Genomic DNA, 22,694 nt, shown 5'->3' on the forward strand with positions numbered 1-22,694 from the left:
AAAGAATAATCCCCAAACAGCAAAAAGATTATATGGCCACAGACCTTAGCAACAATAGAAATACACTGATTTTCCTTTTCATACATTCTATCATATCATAACACAGTTATGTATTCCACTCTCTCATAACCTCTATGAGATATTTTTAAAATAAACCTATTTTTTAAGTTGCCAGAAGGAAACCAAAGCTTGATAGTTCCAACTCCCACCAAAAAATGTCACTGCTGTAACCTGTCCCTTATCCATTTATTCAAAACTATAAATTGCTTTTAATACTGTTAAATATTTTCAAAAACTATTCTTATTTATTAAATCTAGAAGCTGCCCATCTCACCACTAGCAACTCTGGGCACTATAAAACTATGAAAGACCAATGTGAACATTAACACAAACATTTTAGCTGGAGGAAAGATAAAAATTTGTCATGCTAGACAAACTGGATTCTCATGAGAAAACAGGAAGTGTTGATAGCTGACCAGGCAGCTTACTAACAACTGCTTTTTAGCCAGAGGGCTGTACCATTTCTCCTAAATTCCCTCATGATGGAAGGGAATTTTCCTACTAATACATTTTACTGTACAGAAGAACACAGTAGGCAATGGCCTATCACAATCAGATAAGTGCCCTACCTTTTGAAATTATACTAGCTCAGAAAGATTCTGAAGGACAGCCGTGTTTGCCTTTCCCAAAACTTTTTTTTATCAAGGCATCTTAATTCAGTTAATCTAACACTTAAAGAAAACATTTATTAATAAATAATATTAATTAAACAAGTCAGTTTGTAGGTGGGAGATGCCTAAATCGAATTAAATCTTACAGCCACTAGGGATAAAAATGTCAAAATACAAAAAGAATGATACCCTTTTGATGTTCACAACCTTTCTACCTTCTATAAAGCTAACTATTCGATTCTTGGCAATCATAAAGTATTAGTGCCTGTATGCTTGTGCCATTCATCTTCAAAAGACACTGATATTTCTATTCAAGAATTTGCACTCTGTTGGAGAATACAACCATGTGTTTACGAACTGTCCAACTAGTAAAACTAAAATATACTGCATTTAATTAGCTAATTTTCAAGGAGGAAAAGGGAACCCACTCCTCTCTGAGGTTAGGCAGCAAACAGCTCTGCTAAAGGAGACAGCTGTCTTGTGACAAATGCTCTGATCTGCTGTGGGATGGAATGGGGGGGGGGAGCAGGAAGCTGACAGCTTGGGGAACATGGCTTCCTGTCACCAACAGCAACAATCCAAGACTCGTTTTCTTTTTTTAAGTCGGCTGTTTATACTTGACTTTGAACCACCTTTTTATAGTCTCTGTGGCAGCTGGCAGCTTATCTCTGAGGTGCAGGAGTCATTCCTGAATGCTTTTCTATCAGGATGTTAAGGGACAGAAGCTGATTTAGCTTTTGCTAATTACCTCCCAAGCCAAAATCTGAATTTCCAAATTTGACCTACCACTGCAGAGGAGTCCAAGATCTAGAGGGTACAGAACAACATCCAAGGTTTTATGTGTAACATAAAGTTACAGTGGGGGGGGGGAAACCTCTAAAATTAACAGTCGGAGCAAAGAGCAGCCAGGAAATCTTAAAATAAATTAATTTACCTCTTACCAAGTCATCCAATGCTTGAGTATTTCAGAGATCAGTCTACACATTGTGCTCATAATCACAATTATTAGGAACAACCACTAGTTCTGATTTTGTAATAAGTATACAAGGTAGTGTCTCACTCAATCTTTATGTTAATTCTGCAGTGTTGCTTTGACTAAACTTTTAATTGGGAAACAGGTTAAGTAAGATATATTTCAAGCTACTACAATGTTCTTGGCAAGTCTGGCTCTGAACCTAACTCAAAGGTTAATTTCAAATGGATGGTTTTCCCTACAGTAATTAGCTTCAGAGAAGGATTAGCATCCTTCAGATGACACGCATCTGGTTTGCTAAATGTCAACTACTGTTATATAGTATGTTGAAAATGGAATATCATTCTGAAGAGATGCACAAATGCAGTCTTTGTTCATTCTTAGAGTCTGCGAAGCAAACCTAGATCACTGTTTGAAAAATATAAAAAATTATCTACAAAAGTCTAATTGTGGCAATCTATTTGCCTGTCTATACACTTAAGTTAGCCCAAATGGTGCATTATACAGAATAATTTTTTGAATCAAGGTACTTAAAATCCACTAACTTAAAAGGATGCATAAAAAACCTGGGAAGTTTGGTTTAACAAAGCAGGAAAGAACAACTGAAATGCCTATTGAGACAAAGACTAACATAAAAGAGGTAGCAGCAATACAAAAGCAGAAATGGAAGTGCAACTGTAAGCACATACCAGTGGAGTAAGAGTATCACAAAGCTACCAGTTATATAGAAATAACACTAAGAAAACTGCAATCCTTCATAAATGAAAGAAGAAAACCCCAACTTTATGAAAAATAAGGTGAAAATAAAGTTTTTCAGCTGGGATTATGAGAAGTGACATCCAAACACCAGCTTGGGAGAAGTTTGATACAAACTATGAAATGGACATCCTCTTAAAATTATACGATCATGCATTTTCATCTCAGATCCTACAGTAACAGCCTTTCTGCCATGTGGCAGCAGGCTACATTTCAAGATATATATTGATACAATATATAAAGTTAAACAAATCCAAGACTTCTTACACATGGCTTATTAAACATTTTTGGTTCTATAAACTGAAATGTGGGAAGAAGAGATTCACCACTTGCGTACAGGGCATATTTGGCTAGAAAAATGTGCTATCATTTGTATGCAGATACTACTAACATTTCAGACTATACAAACAAACAGTAGCTTGTAAAAGGTTCAAACATCAAAAAGAGGAGAGGCACCCAAAACCTAATAAAATAAAAGTACCTCAGAGGACTCTCATGTTCCCCTGAACAAATCAGGATTTTTTTTCACTGTCACAGATCACAAAAATGCTTATAGAAGGATTCATTCAGATAAACAATTCTTTTAGTATGTTGCTTTGTCGCCTGCTTGAAAATTAACAGTGAACACTGAAAGGAAGGAAACGAACAAGAGCCCCACCCTCACCTAAATTAAGGGCAAGAAAAGCTTCAAATAAAATATTTCTGAAGAAGTTGATTCCCAGTCTTGTAACTGCAGTAGAAAAACTCCCCCCTTTTTAAAAAAACAAAAACAAAAACCAAAGACAGTATGTGGGGGAAAACCTCCAAATCAGCACTGCCACAACAATTCATCTCTAATGACATACCACACTTCAATATCAAGTATCTTTTAGGATATACATCCAAAACACTGCTATAATGATTTTGACAGCAATCCACCCTATATGTTAAAAGGAAGAATTCTGAGCTCTATTTAGATGTTTTCCTGAACATGTCAGCAATTATACCTCTGGTTTAAAAAATATAGTTCCCCTTCGGACTTTCAGAATGTTTGCATATCTTTGTTGCTGAATGTTATCAGAGGTTAAGATCGAAGTTGGGTGTTTGTTTCATTAATTTCCTAATATTATTCAACATGTAAGGTGTCAGTGTGAAAAATAAACTAGTTCCTTAGATTCATTATCTGGGTGAACCATCTTTAAATGCAAAAATTGCAATCAAATGCTTCCTGCTACCAGTTTCTTGCACGGCTATGTAGAAATATTGGTGCATTTCTCCAAGGCAAACTAATTTTGTAAGTAATGTGAGGGTTTTCTAGATGAATTGATGGTTCAAGTCCTATCACATATGTTGGATTTAAGTTGGAAATCTGGAAAACCTCTTTTAAGTGGTACTTAAAAGTTTGCAAACTTGTGAATTTTCAATATTTCTGCATAAAAATGACCAAAAACTAAAGGGAACCCAATTAAACAAATGAGTCAAAAACATTATATTTGTTCATTTATTTATTGAGGAAAATGATCCAAAGCTAGCCCATATGTATGCAGAAATATTGAATGTTCAAAGTTTTAGCCACCATTCCAAACGGTGAATCTATTCTTCTTCATCTCTAAAGGCATTAATGACTTTATAGAAGTCATCAGAAATTTCTGGGTGGGGTATGACACGCACTCGGAATCTCTGTGATGAAAATTTCATTGAAATGTTGATCTTTTTTTGTAGGGTAACCCCAAATTAGCTCTGGTTGTTAATGATGTACTTAGACAGCTGGTCCTAGATAGCCCTTTAACTCAACAGACTGAACTGGCGATTGTTGGCTCACCAGACATAAGATGGCCTTTGCTTATGACATAAATTGATCAAACAATCAATGAAAAATCAGGACTCATATGAAAGTCTAATAATTTTGTCTAATAACAAAGACATGCAACAATTCAGAAAATCAAAGCAGGGGAAAAATACTGTTTCAGAAAATTGTAAAACTGAGTAGAGCAGTGCTTCTCAAACTTTCTTTCATTATTCAAAAACACTTATCAAAAGTCGTAAGAAACTTCCTTCAGCATCGTTTAACTTTCAACAGTCACTAAAAGAATGCTCATAACTCGAGGACTACCTATATATAAAAATAATATTACTAAAGGATTTTTATGTCATTTCAATGAATTATCAGTAATTTCATCAATTTTCATCTTATTTGGAAGATTCTGAATATATTTTAGTGCACATGGCAATCTTTAAGTCAATTTAAATGTTCCTGTTGTGATGGGCAATGGATTCATGTGACATTAACCAAAGAAAAGGGGCGTTGTCTTACCTGAACGCCTTTTCTCAGCATGAAGAATGGAGAATCCACGAATGGGTTAAAGACGTCCTCTAGACCAATTAGACCAAATCAATCAAGTTGCCACGCCCCTGCTAGACTGGACCCTGCCTCAGTTTCGAAAAGGGCGAAGCTAATGACTGTGCAACGTGTTGGCTCCCAGGCTACTGGCACTGACCTGACTGTGAATTTCAAAGGGGAGGGGTGGATTCTCCATTCTTCATGCTGAGAAAAGGCGTTCAGGTAAGACAACGCCTTTTCTCCAGCATGGAAAAGAATGGAGAATCCACGAATGGGACATACCAAAGCCCATAGGACCCTACAGGTGGGAAGCAGGCTGGTCAAGTGTCGACGCTGCCTGGACCACCTGTTGTAAGACACGGCAGCCGAAGAAGGCCTCTGCAGAGGCAAATTTATTGAGCTTATAATGACGGATAAAGGGGGAAGGCGAAGACCACATCGCCACTCTACAAATGTCAACGATAGAAGCTTGAGTATGCCACGCAGCTGATGCAGAGGCACTGCGTGTGGAATGTGCTATCAGATGGCTTGGAACTGGCAAGGAGCATACCTGGTACGAACTCTGCGATACAGGCCTTAATCCACCTGGCAATGGTAGAAGAAGAGACCTTCTGACCCCTAGAAGCCGGATGGAAAGAGACAAAAAGTGCCTCCGATCTATGAAAAGTAGCTGTTCGCTTAATGTAATATCGCAGTGCCCTGCGGACATCCAGAGAATGCCACTGCCATTCCAAGTCATGTGATGGGTTAGGACAAAAGTCTGGCAACACAATCTCTTGTGCCCTATGAAATAAGGTGTTAACCTTAGGAATGAACGAGGGGTCCAACCGCAGGACCACTCTGTCCTGGTGAAAAGTGCATAGGTCTTCCCTGACGGAAAGAGCTGCTAGTTCCGAAACGCGCCTCACCAATGTAACTGCAATTAAGACGGCCACCTTATGGGACCAGTGTCGCAAATTGCAAGACCTGATGGGTTCAAAAGGGGATCCTGTAAGAGCCTGTAGTACCCGTGGTAACTTCCAAGTGGGGTAACGATGGACTACAGGAGGCTTGCTGTTTGTAACCCCCTTGATAAAGAATCGAACCCTCGGGTGCTGAGACAACGGCGTGGAATTGACACAGGTGAAAACTGTGGAGAGTGCCGCCACTTGACTACGGATAGTGCTGGGTGCTAGGCCCTTATCCACACCCTCCAAGAGATATTCAAGTATCCTCGGAATAGTAACAGAAGAAATGGACAAACTATTTTGGTCACACCAGTGACAGAAATTTCTCCAAGTAGCATCGTAAATCCGATCTGTCGCCGGCCAAGAGGCCTGAATCATTGAGATCACTCTTGAAGGGTATGAACCCCATGTCAGGAACTGGCGTTCAGATGCCAGGCGGCTAGCTCCAGCCACTGCGGGTCTGGATGTTGTATGATCCCTTGTAACAGGACTATCCGATTTGGAGGAATCCTCCACGGAGGAGCTACGGCTAGGCTCACGAGAGCTGCAAACCATGGTCGCCTCGGACAGTGTGGGGCCACAAATATCAGCTCCGCTTGTTCCTGTAACAGTTTTCTGATGACAGCCGGAATCAGGAGAAACAATCGGAAGGCATATAGTAGTCCCCAAGGCCAAGGGCTGCTGAGAGCATCTACTCCCTCCGACCTGAGAGGGGAAACGGGAGAAGAACCGTGGGAACTGGGCACTCGCTGGGGAGGCGAATAAGTCGACACTCAGTTGACTGAACCGCTGTGCGATCTCCCTGAAGAGACGTGGATGCAGACGCCACTCTGAATGGTCTATCATAGAGTGACTCAGATAATCCGCCTGCCGGTTCACCTCGAAAAGAGATTCCACTCCGTCCATGATCCCAGTAACCAGGCCTCAGACATCAGGGCCCGAGATCGAGTGCTGCCCTGCCAGTTGACATGGGCCTTGCTGCCACATTGTCCATTAGGACCAACGCGTGGCACCCCGCAATCGTTTTGCGGAAGTGGCAAAGTGCCAGGTGTATAGCCCTGAGTTCCAGCCAGTTGATGTTTTGTCTGAGGTCCCGCTGTGACCACCGGCCCTGGGTGAACTAAAGTTGAGGTGTGCCCCCCAGCCGAATAAACTGGCGTCCGTGGTCAAAGTCACATGAACGGGCTCTCTCAAAAGGGACCCCTTGGACAAAGCTGGGGAGAGCCACTAGAGAAGGGATCTGAGCGTCTGTGTTGGGACTTGTACCCTCTGGGGAAAGGAGCTTATGCCCCGCCTTTAGTAGGAGAGTAAGAACCACTGGAGCTGTCTTGTGTGAAGCCTGGCCCAGGGTACTATGGCAATGCAGGAAATCAGTTTTTCCAACAGTTAGGAGAGCAGGGCTAGGGTCACCTGTTGCTCCCTGCAAACCTTGAGGACCAGAATATGGATGCTGACCTGACGCTCCTGGGATAAGAATACTTGGCAAAGGTTTGTGTCTATTATCGCGCCCAAGTGCAATAGGCAGGTGGCTGGAATCAAGTGGCTCTTTTGAAAATTGATTAAGAAACTATGACCTTGAAGTGTCCCAATCGTTAGCTCCAGATCCGTCAGTGCGTTCAGTGCAGAGGACAACTGAATTAGGATGTCGTCTAAGTAGCATTGAACGCGAATTGGTACCGACCTGAGATGTGCAGCAAGTACCACCAGGACCTTGGTGAAAACCCTGGCAGCCGATGATAGGCCAAACGGGAGAGCCTTGTATTGGTAGTGATGGTTGGAGTACCTGAACCTGAGGAATTGTCTGTGATCCGGGTGAATGGGGATGTGAAGGTATGCCTCTGTAAAGTCTATTGATGTCAGGAAGTCTCCCTGCCATACGCTGGATTGGAGTGTCTGCATTTTGAATTTGCGATACGACAGGTATGAGTCCAGAACCTTGAGATTGAGTATCGCCCTCCATCCCCCTGAAGACTTCGGTACTACGAATAGGATGGAGTAAAACCCTGCCCCAGTTGGTCTGATGGTACCCGCTCTATGGCCTTTATGCTTAATAAATGTTGAATGGCTTCCCGCATGAGGCCCTTCTTTACGGGATTACGCGACAAGGGACAGATGATATAGCATCGGGGGGGGGGGGGTTATCACGAATTCCAGGGACAAACCGTCCCTGATAGTGGTGAACATCCAAGTGTCCGTAGTGGTATCCTCCCATTTGTGTATGTAATAATTCAGTTTGCTGCCTATGGGAGAGGTCCACCCCAAGTCACCTTGACCTACGGAAGGGGCGACCTCCTCTACCTCGAAAGGGCCTTTTGTTCTGAACCTGTTGTCTGGACTTGTTTCTGTAACCGGAACGGTCCAAGGAATGGTCTGGTCCTGCTGGAAAGGGCTGTGGTACATTTCCTGAGGTCAGTTCCGATCCTGATCAAAAAGGGCGACGGTTATATGGGACGAAATGCCTGCCCGATCTTTTGGAAAGATGGTAAAGTACCCTCTTCTTTTCCCTGTTTTCCACCAAGTACGGAGTGAGGGCCTCTCCAAAAAGGCAACCACTCTGATACGGGGCAGCAGCCACCCTCCATCTGTGTTTGGTGTCGGCACGCCAGTTTCTAAGCCAAAATAACCTATGTGCGGTGACATTGGAAGCTATAGCACGGGCCAAGAATCTGGCCACTTGGAGAGACATGTCTGCCATATATTCCAAGGCCGCCCGCAACTTGGTCACGTCCTGGTGTACTCTTACCTCTTCTGGGGAGATTCTAGACTGGAGTTCACATAGCCAGATAAGGGAGATCCTGGCGAAGAATGAATTCGATGTGGAAGCTCTTACCGCCCACGGCAAAGGCTGGTGTGTCCTACGGAAGGAAACCTCGGATTTTTTGTCCTTGGCCTTCAGCGCCTCTGACATGTCGCTTGGAATCTTGGATTCTGAAAGGATGGGAGTAAGGGACTTGTCCACTCCCGGAACTTCCAACGCCTCATTCAGGGTCGAAACCATATCTATGAGTTTACAGTCAATCCCCCCAAGGGTGGAAAAGATGCCGGGGGAACCCCATTGGTCCTGTACCGATTTCAAAAACATGGGAGGACAAGGAATCTGCTGGTGTTTTACGACTGATTCCGAGAACAGGGAACTGGTACCCTGACCAGGTGTCTGACCGGACACTGTGGATTTCACTGGTTCAATCTTTCCAGTGGCGCAGGCCTTACATAAGAGAGAGGGGAAAGATGTAGGACTGAACAAGCCTACCAAGGGAGGGGCCTCCGTGTGTGGCTCTTCATCATCCGGCCACTGACCCTCTTCGAGGACGTGCTCCGAATATTCAGACACCTCGCTCCCCAGGAACGTGGTGGAGAGGCTGGATCCGGGTACTGATAATCCCTGGATCGTGAAGTCCCTGCGGATGGAAGGGGGTTAGATGGTCCCGGGGTCACTAGAGCATGCGCTGAAAATGCCATCGCTTGAGCAACTGCCTGAAAGATCATGGCCTGGAGTTCGTCAGTAAATGGTGATTGCTCCAGGGGATGAAGTTCTGCCGCCGTAGGAGTGAATGAAGCCGACAGAGCCTGAGGTGGACCCGCAAGGGAGAAACTCTCTGAGGTTCCACACGCCACTGTGGGAGGGGTGAGCTTGGCCCCTGATACTGGATCTTGGTTCCGCACTCTCAGATCCTGCTCAAAGAGAGAAAGGTGATCCTGGCTGAACCCGAGTGAGAGACCTTGATCTAGATCCCGTTCTGGAGACCATGCCCGCACGAAGGACGAGGGCATGCCCCCCCCATTGTCGATGCAATAGAGGGAGGAGTCAAGGGAACCGGACCCTCTGCCGCACAATTTTGGGCTTCTGAAAATTGTCTTTCTAACGCCCTATGTCTACGACCAGCTTGCTTTTCGGCCGCCTTAGATGTTCTTTTGGTTTTGGCCTTGATTTTCACGGCTGCTTCTTGGTTGGGTGACTTGTGTTTCTTATTTCCACTGGAGGTGGAAGCTTGTGGAACAGTGTTGTCCGCCATAATGAGCAGGAGTTTTCCAGCAGATCGCTGAAGCTGTCCTGGTCTGCAAGAGATGCAGCTACAGCCCACCTGGGTGATACAGGCCTACACAAGGATCTGTGAAGTCCAGCCCACTGTTAAGCAAGGAGTCACACTTCGCGACGAATGTCGCGCGTCACTAAAAGAGGTCTCTTCTCTCTCTTCTATATGTGTATTTGTGTGTGTGTGTGTATAGCATAATTATTATTAATAATTATTATTTTTTTGTTTAGTGACGGATCCTTTGTGCCTCACTTAGTGGCGGCTAGAACAAAAAAATTTGCCGAACCACTAGATCCAGACAGCGTCAACAGGCTGTGATGGAATAGTCAGCTGGGCCCAGCTGACAGATGATATATTTCAAAAGCTGGGAAAGGTAAGTGGTGTTTGTTTAATTGCAGATTATTATGAAAACTGCAGGGTGTAACAGTATTGATGGAAAAGAACCTACAACATTGGAAAGATCAGCCATCTATTTTTTCCCGCCAAAATACCGTCCTGTGGAGGCTTGTCTCCGCAATTAAATCACACTGTAGAGGCTGAGAAAAACACTAACCAGGCACCCCCACAATGCAGTTTAAGAAAATCAAGCTGGAAATTAAGGAATAGGCAGGAAGAAATCAACTTTGAGAGAAGGGGGAAATAACGAAACTAAGGCAGCCGCCAACTGTGTGGTGGTCCAAAATGGCGGCCGTGCTGGCCGACGCAAGAAAAATTGAAGCGAAAGCTGAGATCAAGGGGAGACAGCCTCCTGTCGAGCAAGCAGCAAGAAAGAAAAGGCAAGGAATATATGAAGGAACGGAGAGTTTGCCAAAAACAGCAGGGATCTGAAGAGAAAAAGCCCTATCTTCGTGCTGCATTCAGAGCGGCAATAGCGACGATCAGCTGGCCAATACAGGGAGAAAAAACTGCCTCAGCAAATTTAACTCTTTGGAAGCTCTTGCGGAACTGGGGCAGAGCTGATCCCAGTGCTGACCAGATGGCAAGAGAATGAAAAATCCACGAATGGGAGCAGAAAGAAATACGACCTGAAAATTTCTCTTTGGGAGCCAAGTTTCCACGTCAGTCCTAGGCTGAGACCAAATCGAAACTGGGGCATGGTCCAGTCCAGCAGGGGTGTGGCAACTTGATTGATTTGGTCTAACTGGGCTAGAGGACTTCTTTAATCCATTCATGGATTCTCCATTCTTTTCCATGCTGGAGAAAGCACGTTTACACAATTTGAGGTTACTTACCCAAGTATGGAAAGCACCCGAGTAGAGGATGAGACCAAATAAAATGGCCATATTCCATTTCCCCATATCAAATGTTGAGCAAAGGCTAAAGGAGAATTGCATCTGAGGCTATTTAAACACACTTATAAATTTGATGCAGAGGAGCAAGGAGATAGCTTTGAAGAGGATACATGGCAATCACTGGTAAAACATGGGCTTAGGGTAGAAAACAGGAAGAATGAGAAAAACACAAGACTGCCCTGCCTTGACTCTGTTTGGTAGAAGGGAAAACAGTGACATTTTTCAAGAGTCTATTGTTATAAGCTATAAATTGAGTTCTAGCATTTCTTGTGATATGTTTCCTAATCTGGTCTATTTTAAAGGGTTGATACATAGGATTCAACCAACTTCATCTGGGATTCAAATTGGGGCTCAATGACTCAGCAGTTAAAGATGCTAAGTTTGTCAGCCAGAAAGCTGACAGCCCAGGTTCAAGACTTGAGCCACACGACAGGTGAGCTCCTATTATTTACCTCAGCTCCTGTCCACCTAGCATTTTGAAAATATGCAAATATGAATAAATAAATAGGTGCCACTTTGGTGGGAAGGTAACAGTGTTCTGTGCACTTTGGCATATAGTTACACTGGCCACATGACTATGGAAATGACAACGCTGGCTCCCTCAGCTAAGAAACGGAGATAAGCACCACCCCCTAGAGTCAGATTCAACTGGACAAGGGAAACCTTTACCTGGAATTCAAAACAGGATCCAGAATTAGGCTGAAAAATGTACCCACAGCTGTTGAGTGCAATTATGCATCTTTTCAGATCTCCAAGGTCAACTAGATGCTGGGAATAGAAAGGGGTAGGATGAGAGGACAACAATGGTGGAGGCAGAAAGTAGACATCCTTCTTCTATACCAGGCATGTCAAACTTGCGACGTCATGTGACGTCGCACGACGTTTCGGGACTTTTTCCCCATTGCTATGGTTTCGGTGTGACGCATCTGGCCCATTGGCCGGCAGTTTGACATCCCAGTTCTATACTCTCAATCCCTCATGCCTTCAAATACCTGAATAGGGACCTTGTTAAAATATCTGCAGATCCACATAACAAAACTAAGCACCACAATTTTCCAGATTCTTAGGGACAGTTTTTCATAATATCCAGTGGTGGATCAGACACACCAGAAGATCTAGAAAAAAAAAATGGGAAAAAAGAACTAAAGGGTCAAAATTTTAAATTTCTATCAAGGCCACCAAATCAGAAATCTTATATTTCCTTTAACCAAGCAAAGACCACTTGTTATTTCCAGTGTCTTAAGACAGTGAGTTCTCTCAGCAGTTAGTAATTTCTCTGCAAAATTGCCAGAAAGAACAATTTCAAGTAATTCTGAAAAGCCAGGAAAAGGGAGGAAATGATAAATATTAGAAAACTTTAAAAGGAAGATCCAGAAGAAAATTCTGTATCATGCCAAAAAAGGATGCTGTAACCTACCTAACAACCTACCAACAAGCACTGCATAAGTAATTATTCAAGACACCATTATTATATCACATATCACATCCACCTATAATAAGCACTTTGCCATTATGTCAAATGCAGATTTATGTCATTTACACGCAGCTATAGCTAGCAGACAAACAATAATTGGAAAAGAGAAACTATGGTTTTAACTCATTCTTTCCTTCCCACCCCTGACCAAATTATGATTTCTTTCTTTACATATTTCTTAAAGAGCTCAGAGTTACAAAACAGTAGAAATGCTAACTATACAACAATTAAATTGTCCATAAGATAGGCAGATATAAAAACAAAATAAATTGTGAACTGTCCAAAAAGAATTTAATTAGAGCTTTTCTCAACAACTCAGCCTTAAATCCTTATTTCCTGCTCATAAGAATTGATTCATATAATCTTAGTTACATCTTTCTTATAGAATACACTTCTTTTTATAGAACCAAGGACAGACTAATTATTCCTTAATGCCCAAAGTTTTGTATACATGCATGAAATTTACACAGGTGTTACTGCAGGTTTAACCCTTTGAAGTTATTTCCCATAATCATCCAACATATTCAAACTTACAATAGAAATTTATTAATTAATGTATATTCTGCAAAGCAACAATACAAGCTCAAGCTTTCAGATTGTTTTAATAGCTTCTTTTGCAATTGTCTAGATTTTAAAATAATCCTTAGCACACGAGGACTAAGTTTGCTTGGTTAAACTAAGCTACAATAAATTTGAATAACTTGTGGTTCAGTATGTTGTGGAAACACAGTAACTCCTTGTCATGTTGTGTGAAGTAGGCCTTTACATAAAGTTATAATATCAATTATTTATCCAGGCATAGCATGTTATGTAAACATAGCAATTCTCTTTTGTTAGCGTTAACATATCACACAAACTAATCTGTTAAACTGAACTGAAATTCTGATTATTTTTTCCTAGCTACACAGATGGAAAAGAAGTAGGAATGCTTTAACCTGACACATGTGCAGATACCTATTTATAGCCATATTAAATAATGGTTTATCATTACACATAAAAACATGCTATTATCCACTCAAGTGATCTTAGGCAAAAGGGAAAACTGGAAACAGATTTCAGAACAAGAGAGTTGTTGCTACCTATTCCACATCTTAGCATCTTTTACACCCAAACCTAGTTTTAACAACCAATAGCTAAGCTATACCTTACAGTACAGGTAGTCCTCGACTTACAATAATTCATTTAGTGTCTGTTCAAAGTTATATCACTGAAAAAGTGACTTATGACAGTTTTTCACACAACCATAACAGCATCCCCATGGTTATGTAATCAAAATTGAGATGTTTGGCAATTGAATGTCTCGAGGTCATGTGATCACCTTTTGCAACCTTCTGACAAAGTCAATGGGGAAGCCAGATTCACTTAACATACATCTTCAAATGACAAGACTGAAAACTATAAATTGAAAACTAGTTACTATGCATTCTTTTGCCCTGCTCAACAACATTTCACAATTAATGCTATACATTTGAAAGCTGAATTGATGCCAGTATGCAAATATATCTAAAGATGGTTGCCTGTCTCATTTGTGTATGGCTGCCATATTGTTTTCTCTATCTGGGAAATACAAGCATCAGTTACTTCCCTACACAAAGATTTGCACATATTTCTCTTTAGAGATCTTCCCTCTCCAGTCACAATGCAACTACCTAGGAATGGTTTATCTGCTGGCATTCTTCAGGACAAATATCTAAAACTGTGCCATTTAAGTAGCTCCCCTTTCCTTAATTCAGTTTTTAAATTATGCACTACACTTTCAATGGCAGTTCTAAATTACTGAAATAAAGCAGCCTTTCTATAATACCTGCAAGCTCTTTTTAATTCACCTTATATTTTAGACTTTATACAATTAATTATATTCCAATATCCAATTTCTTCACCTTACCATTTGTTGGGAAATACTGGGAAGATAAGTCTTTTCTTAATAATTAAATGTAAATATCTCATTAAATATAATCCAATTACTTTAAGAAAAATCATTACAATATGTGCATGCATTCTTGCCTGAACAGTTTTCGTATTTTAAATTAATCATTGCTAAATACATCAAATCAACCTCTGACATTACAAAATCTACTACTGCCAATTTCTTCTTCATAAGGTATTTTTTACAGATAGCTTTATATTTCATTATTTTTTTCTCAGAAGTATTTTAAACATTTGAATTAAGAATGGCATCTTGAACAGAGCTTCCAAACAATAAGAATGATTATTACAAGAACATATATGTTGAAATCAGAATAGGACACTTTTATAAATTTTACAAAATAGCCAGCTTAAATGAACTATTAGCAAAACAATCACTGTGATATAAAAGGAGCGTTGGCTTACCTGAACGCCTTTTCTCAGCATGATGATGAAGAATCCACCAATGGGTTATTTCAGTCCTCCTGCCCAATCAGACTAAGTTGTCAAGTTGTCACACCCCTCTTTGTCTGGGACCTCCCAGTTTCATCGATGGCGTAGCCAATGACAACAGTTCGACGTGATGACTCTCAAGCAGGTACCAGGAAAAAAAACAAGTCCCCAACACAGACCTAACTAACCTCTAGAAGGGAGGACGTGGATTCTTCATCATCATGCTAAGAAAAGGCATTCAGGTAAGCCAACGCTCCTTCTCCAGCATGATGACTGAAGAATCCACCAATGGAACGTACCAAAACTCCTGGAGTCCTTATGGATGGGAGTCAGTTGGGGTCTGTGAACATGATGGTGTCTCTATCTGCTGTAAAATACGTCTACCGAAGGTGGCCTCAGCCGATGCAAACTTGTCCAAATGGTAATGTCTAATGAAGGGGGAAGGCAAGGACCATGTTGCCGCCCTGCAAATGTCCTCAATGGATGCTTGAGTTGCCCACGCCGCAGTTGTGGCAGCACTGCGGGTAGAGTGAGCCATCACATGACTAGGAACGGGCAGGGCAAGAGATACAGGGGAGTACAGGGCCCTAGTTGTAGGCTGCTGTTGCTTAATGCCAGGTCCATTGTCAACAAAGCCCCCCTTGTCCGTGATCTAATATTGGACAGGGGGGCAGACCTGACATGTATAACCGAAACCTGGCTGGGCCCTGGGGGGGGGGTGTTCCCCTCTCGGATATGTGCCCAGATGGGTTTGTGGTGCTTCATCAGCCTCGATATCAGGGCAGGGGTGGGAGAGTGGCAGTCATCGCTCGGAGGTCCCTGAGTCCTCGTGGGATCCCTGCTCCGGAGATTGTTGGGTGTGAGTCCCTCCTATTGAAGTTGGGTTCACGGGTTCAGTGGGGCTTGTTGCTGATGTACCTACCTCCCAGCTGCGTTGCAACAGCCCTGCCTGCGTTGCTGGAGTCAGTAGCCGGGTTGGCGGTGGAGTTCCCCAGACTTATGGTACTGGGGGACTTTAACCTGCCATCACTCGACGAATGCTCAGAGGCGGCGCAAGAGTTCATGGCTTCCATGGCAACCATGGACCTGACCCAGGTAATCCAGGATCCGACTCATAGGGGTGGTCACACGCTCGACCTTGTGTTTCTCTCGGGGCAGTGGAGACATGATCTGGAACTAAGGGGAATAGAGATCTCTTCCTTGTCATGAACAGATAATTTCCTATTGAGGCTGGACTTCAGAGCATCACTCCCCACCACAGGAAGGTGGAGCCGACTAGGTGGTTCCGCCCCAGGTGCCTAATGGACCCAGATTGGTTCCAGGAGGAGCTTGGGGAAATACCTGACTCCCTTGTCCACAACTCGTCCGGGTCCCTGGTTGCGGCCTGGAATGAGGCAGCTTCCGGGGCCCTGGATTGAATTGCGCCTTTGTCACCTCTCTGTGGTAGTGGTCCCCGGAGGGCGCTTTGGTTTACTGAGGAGCTCCGGGAGATGAAGCGCCACAAGAGACGTCTAGAGCGACGTTGGAGGGCCAGTAACTCGGAATCTGACCGATCACTATTAAGAGCTTATCATAGGACTTATTTAGTGGTGATAAGGGCGGCAAAGCATGTTCAGCTGATGTTTCCGCATTATTGTGTCCACAGAATCTCACCCGGCCGCCCTGTTTAGGGTGACCCACTCCCTTCTTAAAGTGAAGGAGGCGGAGGAACCCTTGCAGGGGAGAGCTGAGGAGTTCGTTCAGTTTCTTTCGGACAAAATCGCTCAGATTCAGAGGGACCTGGACTCCGACTGGGCAGTGCCAGCCGAGATGCCGGGGGCTGGTCTTAGTCATGTTATCTGGAGCGAGTTTGAGCCTGTAACCCCTGATGAAGTGGACAAGGCCGTGAGGGCAATGAATGCCGCCACGTGTTTATTGGACCCGTGCCCCTCCTGGCTGGTTTCTGCCAGTAGGGAGGTGACACGAGGCTGGCTCCAGGACAAACACCTCTTTGATGGAGGGGTCTTTCCCGCAACCTTTGAAGGAAGCGGTGGTGAGGCCTTTCCTCAAGAAGCCTTCCCTGGACCCAGCTGTTTTGAAGAACTTTCGTCCTGTCTCCAACCTCCCCTTTGTGGGGAAGGTTGTAGAGAAGGTGGTGGCGTCCCAACTCTTGCGATCCTTGGATGAAACGAATTATCTGGACCCTTTTCAATCTGGCTTCAGGCCCGGCTACAGCACTGAGACTGCTTTGGTCGCACTGACCGATGACCTCTGGTGAACCCGGGATAGGGGTCATTCCTCTATCTTGGTGCTTCTTGACCTCTCAGCGGCTTTCGATACCATCGGCCATGGTATCCTTCTGCGTCGTCTCGGAAAGGTGGGGGTGGGCGGCACTGTATTGCGATGGTTCTCCTCCTACCTCTCTGACAGGTCGCAGTTGATGTTGGCGGGCGGACAGAGATTGACCCCTAGGTGCCTCGATTATGGGGTGCCTCAGGGCTCGGTCCTGTCCCCCCTTTTTAACATCTACATGAAACTGCTGGGTGAGATCATTTGGCGACACGGGGTGAGGTATCATCAGTATGCGGATGATACCCGATTATATATCTCCATCCCGTGTCCTTTCAGTGAAGCAGTCGACGTGATGTGCCAGTGCCTGGAAGATGTGAGGGTCTGGATGGGGGTGAACAGGCTTAGACTCAACCCTGACAAGACCGAGTGGCTCTGGGTCTTGCCCCCCAAGGGTCATTCTGATGGTCCATCATTAGTCCTGGGGGGGGGGGGAATTTACCTCCCTCAGTGCAGGCACGCAACTTGAGTGTCCTCCTGGACTCATAGCTAAATTTGGAACAACATCTATTGGCTGTGGCCAGGGGGACTTTTGCCCAGGTTCGCCTGGTGCACCAGTTGCGGCCTTATTTGGACCGGGAGACTCTACTCACGATTACTCATGCCCTTGTCACCTAAAGACTGGACTACTGTAATGCGCTCTACATAGGGCTACCCTTGAAGAGTGTTCGGAGGCTGCAGTTGGTTCAGAATGCAGCCGCGAGAGCAACTGTGGGTGCACCAAGGTACACCCATGTGTCACCTATCCTCCGCGAGCTGCACTGGCTTCCTGTGGGTCTCCGGACGCAATTCAAGGTGTTGGTTGTCACCTTTAAAGCCCTTCATGGCTTAGGACCAGGTTACTTATAGGACCGCATACTGCCGCATAGTTCCCAGAGACCGGTGAGGTCCCACAGATTGGGCCTCCTTCAGGTCCCGTCGGCCAGACAATGTCGGTTGGTGGGCCTTCAGGGAAGGGCCTTTTCTGTGGTGGCTCCGACATGGTGGAATCAACTTCCCCCCGAGATTCAAACTACTCCCACCTTGCCGGCCTTCAAGAAAGCTATTAAAACTCTCCTGTTCCAGCAGGCTTGAGGTTGATGTCCCCGGGGGAGCCGGGATTTGATTGGGACATGCTGTGTGAATGTATTCATTTTTAATTGTTATACTTGTTGTTTAAATTTTGTACGCCACCCTGAGTCCCTAGGGATTGGGCGGCATATAAATTTTACAAATAAATAAATAAATAAATACGTGCCTGCGATACAAGTCCTGACCCACCTACCTATGGTGGAAGCTGACACCTTTTGGCCCACTGAGGAAGGCTGAAAGGATACAAACAGGGCTTCTGACTTACGGAAAGGTGTTGTGCGCTTGATATAACAGTGCAAGGCTCTCCTTATGTCTAGTGAGTGCCATTGCCATTCCAAGTCATGCAACATGAGGACAGAAGTCTGGGAGAATAACCTCTTGTGCCCTATGGAACACTGTGTTTATTTTTGGAATAAATGAGGGATCTAACCTAAGAACCACTCTGTCCTCGTGAAATGTGCACAGTCCTTTCTGATCGATAAGGCAGCCAATTCCGATATGCGTCTGGCAGAAGTAATTGCTATCAGGAAGGAAACCTTAAGTGACAGGTACCGCAAGGAACGTGTTCTAAGTGGTTCAAAGGGAGAAGAGGTTAGTGCTTGTAGAACCTGGGGTAGATCCCAAGAGGGATACCTATGAACCACAGCGGGGCTATTATTGGTGACCCCCTTGAGGAAAGATTGGATGGTAGGGTGTCGAGTCAAAGACTCTGAAGAGTCCCAAGAAAGTACCGTGGAAAGAGCCGCTAGTGTTGGGCAACAACCCCTTGTTGACACCCTCCAGTAAGTATTCTAACACCCTGGGAATGGTTACCTGTAACAGACTCACGTGACTCTTGTCGCACCAACGACAGAAGTTCTTCCACGTATGGCCGGTCTCCTGGCAGCCTGAATCATATCGATCACCCCTGACGAATAAGACTCCCAATTCAGGATCATCCTGATAACTGCTGGCAACAGGGGCAGTGGGGGAAAGGCATACAAAAGGCCTTGCAGCCATTGGCTGCGTAGGGCATCCACCCCCTCTGCTCCCTGCGAGGGGAACCGAGAGAAAAATCTGGACAGCTGGGTGTTCCCGGCGAGACGAACAGGTCCACGATCAGATGACCAAATCTGTCCAAGATCTCCCTGAAGACATCCGGATGTAACTTCCACTCCGAATGGTCCACTACTGACCTGCTGAGGAAGTCTGCCTGCCGATTTGCCTCTCCCGAGATGTGCTCTGCCCTGATGGAAAGCAGGTTGCTCTCTGCCCAGGAGCCCAGTGCTCGAGCCTGCATCATGAGAGACTTGGACCGGGTGCCCCCTTGCCGGTTCACGTGAGCTTTTGCAGCCACGGTGTCCATCAGGACCAGCACATGTTGCCCTCTGACTACTGTGTGGAAATGTTTGAGCGCTAGGTGGATCGCTCTGAGCTCCAACCAATTTATGCTGTGCCTCAGGTCTGTCTGTGACCACTGACCCTGAGCCATCCAGGTTTGGAGGTGAGCACCCCAACCAAAGAGACTTGTGTCCGTGGTCACACTGATGCAACTGGGCTCTTTGAATAGAATCCCCTTGTGAATGGCCGAGGATGCCCACCAGCCGAGAGACACACCTGACAAGGGACGCGCACCAACTGGTTGGAGACACTGGTGTGTTGTCTCTGGTACGGGAGCAGAAACCAATTGCTTCTCCAGAGCTCTGTGTGTTCGATCGGCCTGCCTATCGCTTGCTAGACTTTCTGCCGTATTTTGATTTGGCTTTGGCCTTACCTTTAGACACTTCGGGAACCAGCTCAGCTTGGACGGAGATGTTGTCTGTGTCCAAAGGCTGTGGCTCAGTGGGTTCTGCCATATCGATCGAGATGCACCCCAGATGAGATTCTGGAACTGACTCACTCTGCAAGAGACGTCAGGAGCCCTCCCGTAGAGGGACTGACTGCACGTGGATAAGCGTGAGCCGGCCCACTGGCAAACCTGGGCTCACGCTGAGCGCTCCAAAGCACTCGTCACCAAGGCACAGGGCAATCCGTATGCCAGGCCTAAAGTCAAAATGGTGATGAAATCACACGTGTCTCACAATAGTGGCAATGGTCAGGATCTTGCAAGCAACCACTAGATGCAGAGTGGCAGATACTCAGGCAAAGTATGGCGAGCAGGGCCTGATAGACCTTCGCTTCAGCAATGATTCCACCAAATTGTTGATTTGATGTCTCCAAGTAGGACAGTAGCTCCTGAAACTAAAGCTCAATTGCAAATGTAGTTTAAAGATATATGTTGTCAAAGAAACATCAGTTATAACTGTGAATAAATTGTATGCAATCAAATACAAAATGGCGTCCTTGCCTGCCCTAGGTGTTTCCCTATGGGAATAGTAGCTGACAAAATGGTGGACACCCTGAATCCAGAGGTGGGGGGAAGGGAGAAGAAACAAATTCCTATGCCAAGCTTTGAATGTTCTGAACCCAGAAATTGCAAAATCTAATTAATTCAATTTTCAAAGTATCTAATAAGCAAATCGCGCCATCAGTTTGGCGCTCCTAAACGAGGCTTTGTTTCTTTTAGCGGCAGCCGGAAAAAAGCGTTTTAAGACAAAAATGATCGTCCCCAGCAGCACACTCCGTGCGGTAAACAAATCTTGATATTAGCCCGAAAATGTTTCAAAAAAGAAATGTAGGCCAGCGGACTCAAAATGGCGGCCCTTAACAAGAAGCTCCGACCGGGCCCTGTCAGAGAAGAAGCCACGTGGCCTCAAAATGGCAGCTACTAGATGGAATGCGTCCGCTGCCCAAAAAGTGAGAAGAACTCAATTCCTTTATTAAGCGAGAAAGAAAGGAACACCCCCCACTTCTATCTTTTAGCTTAATTGGGAAGTAACTCAGCGGACTGCTAAGTTTAGGGGAAAGGCAGCCACCCCCCCTTACATGGAGAGGACTACTACTCTGCCCCTAAAGGAAAGGGAAAAGGGCCAGACCTCCCAGAGAAAGGAACAATCAAAAACTATAATTCTCCTATTCTCCAAAAAGAATCCACCAATGATTTATCAATATCTAGTCCAGTGGTTCTCAACCTGTGGGTCGGGACCCCATTTGGGGTTGAACGACCATTTCACGGGGGTCGCCAAACAATGCAGTCTGCCATTTTTCCCCCCTTTTCCTTAGCTGTGCTACTCCCTTTTATTCTATTGGCTTTTGAAAGCCAATAGAATAGACTCTCTTGAATAGAGTCTAATTCTATTGGCTTTCAAAAGCCAATAGGAATTGTCCAGGCTGTCTCTGCCCTGCTGAGCCCACCAAAAGTCCCATTCTGCAAATGGTGCTGCACCAGTTGAGTAGTCCTCAACTTACGACCGGTTAAGTAGTCCTCGACTTATGACCGGTTGGGGGGTCGCGGCATTAAATAGGTTGAGAACCACTGATCTAGTCTGACCTGCTATCCAAATGAAGAGAGAGTCAAGTTATCACGTCCTCATGGGTGAAAGACTAAGATGAAACTGAGAGGTCCCAGACAAAGAGGGGCGTGACAACTTGACAACTTAGTCTGATTGGGCAGGAGGACTGAAATAACCCATTGGTAGATTCTTCAGTCATCATGCTGGAGAAAAGATGGATATACCAACCTGCATTCATAGGTTCTACCTCCAAACTTCCTTTTTAAGCAAGCAGCTAAACAAACCAGAATTTATAGCTGATTTAATTTGAGAAAATTATATACATTTATCTTAATGGGACTGCTTTTAGTAGCCATGTCAATATTTCTGATAAAAACTCTGTACTGATTACAGTCCCAGTAGACCTCAATTTATGACTGGTCACTTAGTGACTGTCCGAAGTTATGATGAATTCGAAGTTATGATGAAGCCCGTAAAACTAATTTTGAAGTCCCAACATTGTCTTCCCCCATGATCACATGACTACATTCAGCAACTGAACCACATTTGTAGCCATTTACAACATCTTGTGGTCACAACAACTGCAATTTATAATGTTTTAGCCAGAAATTGGCATTTACTTCTGATTACCAACAAAAAACAGCTAATAGAGAAAAATGGATTCTCTTACAACTATGACGTTCCTTAACTGCCACAAAAATGTTTGTAAAATTGATCCAGTCACATGGTAACCCACTTTACAACTATCACAACTTATAAGTCTAATTTCCAGGCTCAATTACAGTTGTAACTCGAGGACTACATGTACACATTATCCCTCCAAAGCTAGAAAACGGGACAGATTTACTTCTGCAATTCTGCTATCAACCAAAGTAAAGATACCTATCTTTCTTTCCATCTTCACATTTGGAGTAGGGATAGAAAGCAAAGGATTACTTTGCTGTCACGTCACTGATGCACTCTAGACTGCAATCTAAGCAGAAAGCTACAGCCTTTCCCCCCAAAGATGGAGAGAAAAAGGTTTGGCACAGTTGGAAGCCAGGCTATTCTTAGAACCACAACTATAGCTTGAGGCTAATGAGAAACTGGCCCTCCTATT

The 22,694-nt window shown here is 44.5% G+C and overlaps 2 protein-coding genes across 3 annotated transcripts in view; both read right to left on the bottom strand.

The window, feature by feature from the left end:
- Positions 1-22,694, bottom strand: part of WASF2 (WASP family member 2) — a 54,429-nt gene that overhangs the window by 26,959 nt on the left and 4,776 nt on the right. The window lies entirely within an intron of this gene.
- LOC120304105 lies at positions 2-14,851 on the bottom strand. The gene is made up of 2 exons (XM_039334258.1): positions 11,986-14,851; positions 2-11,761 (listed from the first exon to the last, which is right to left on the bottom strand). Exon 2 carries the CDS (start codon positions 6,571-6,573, stop codon positions 5,176-5,178), a length of 1,398 nt encoding a protein of 465 aa, XP_039190192.1. The 5' UTR covers positions 6,574-11,761; positions 11,986-14,851; the 3' UTR covers positions 2-5,175.

This window comes from Crotalus tigris, unplaced genomic scaffold, assembly GCF_016545835.1.
Source record: "Crotalus tigris isolate CLP2741 ecotype Arizona unplaced genomic scaffold, ASM1654583v1 scf7180000017628.32516253702:7417878, whole genome shotgun sequence".
Taxonomy (NCBI): Eukaryota; Metazoa; Chordata; class Lepidosauria; order Squamata; family Viperidae; genus Crotalus; species Crotalus tigris.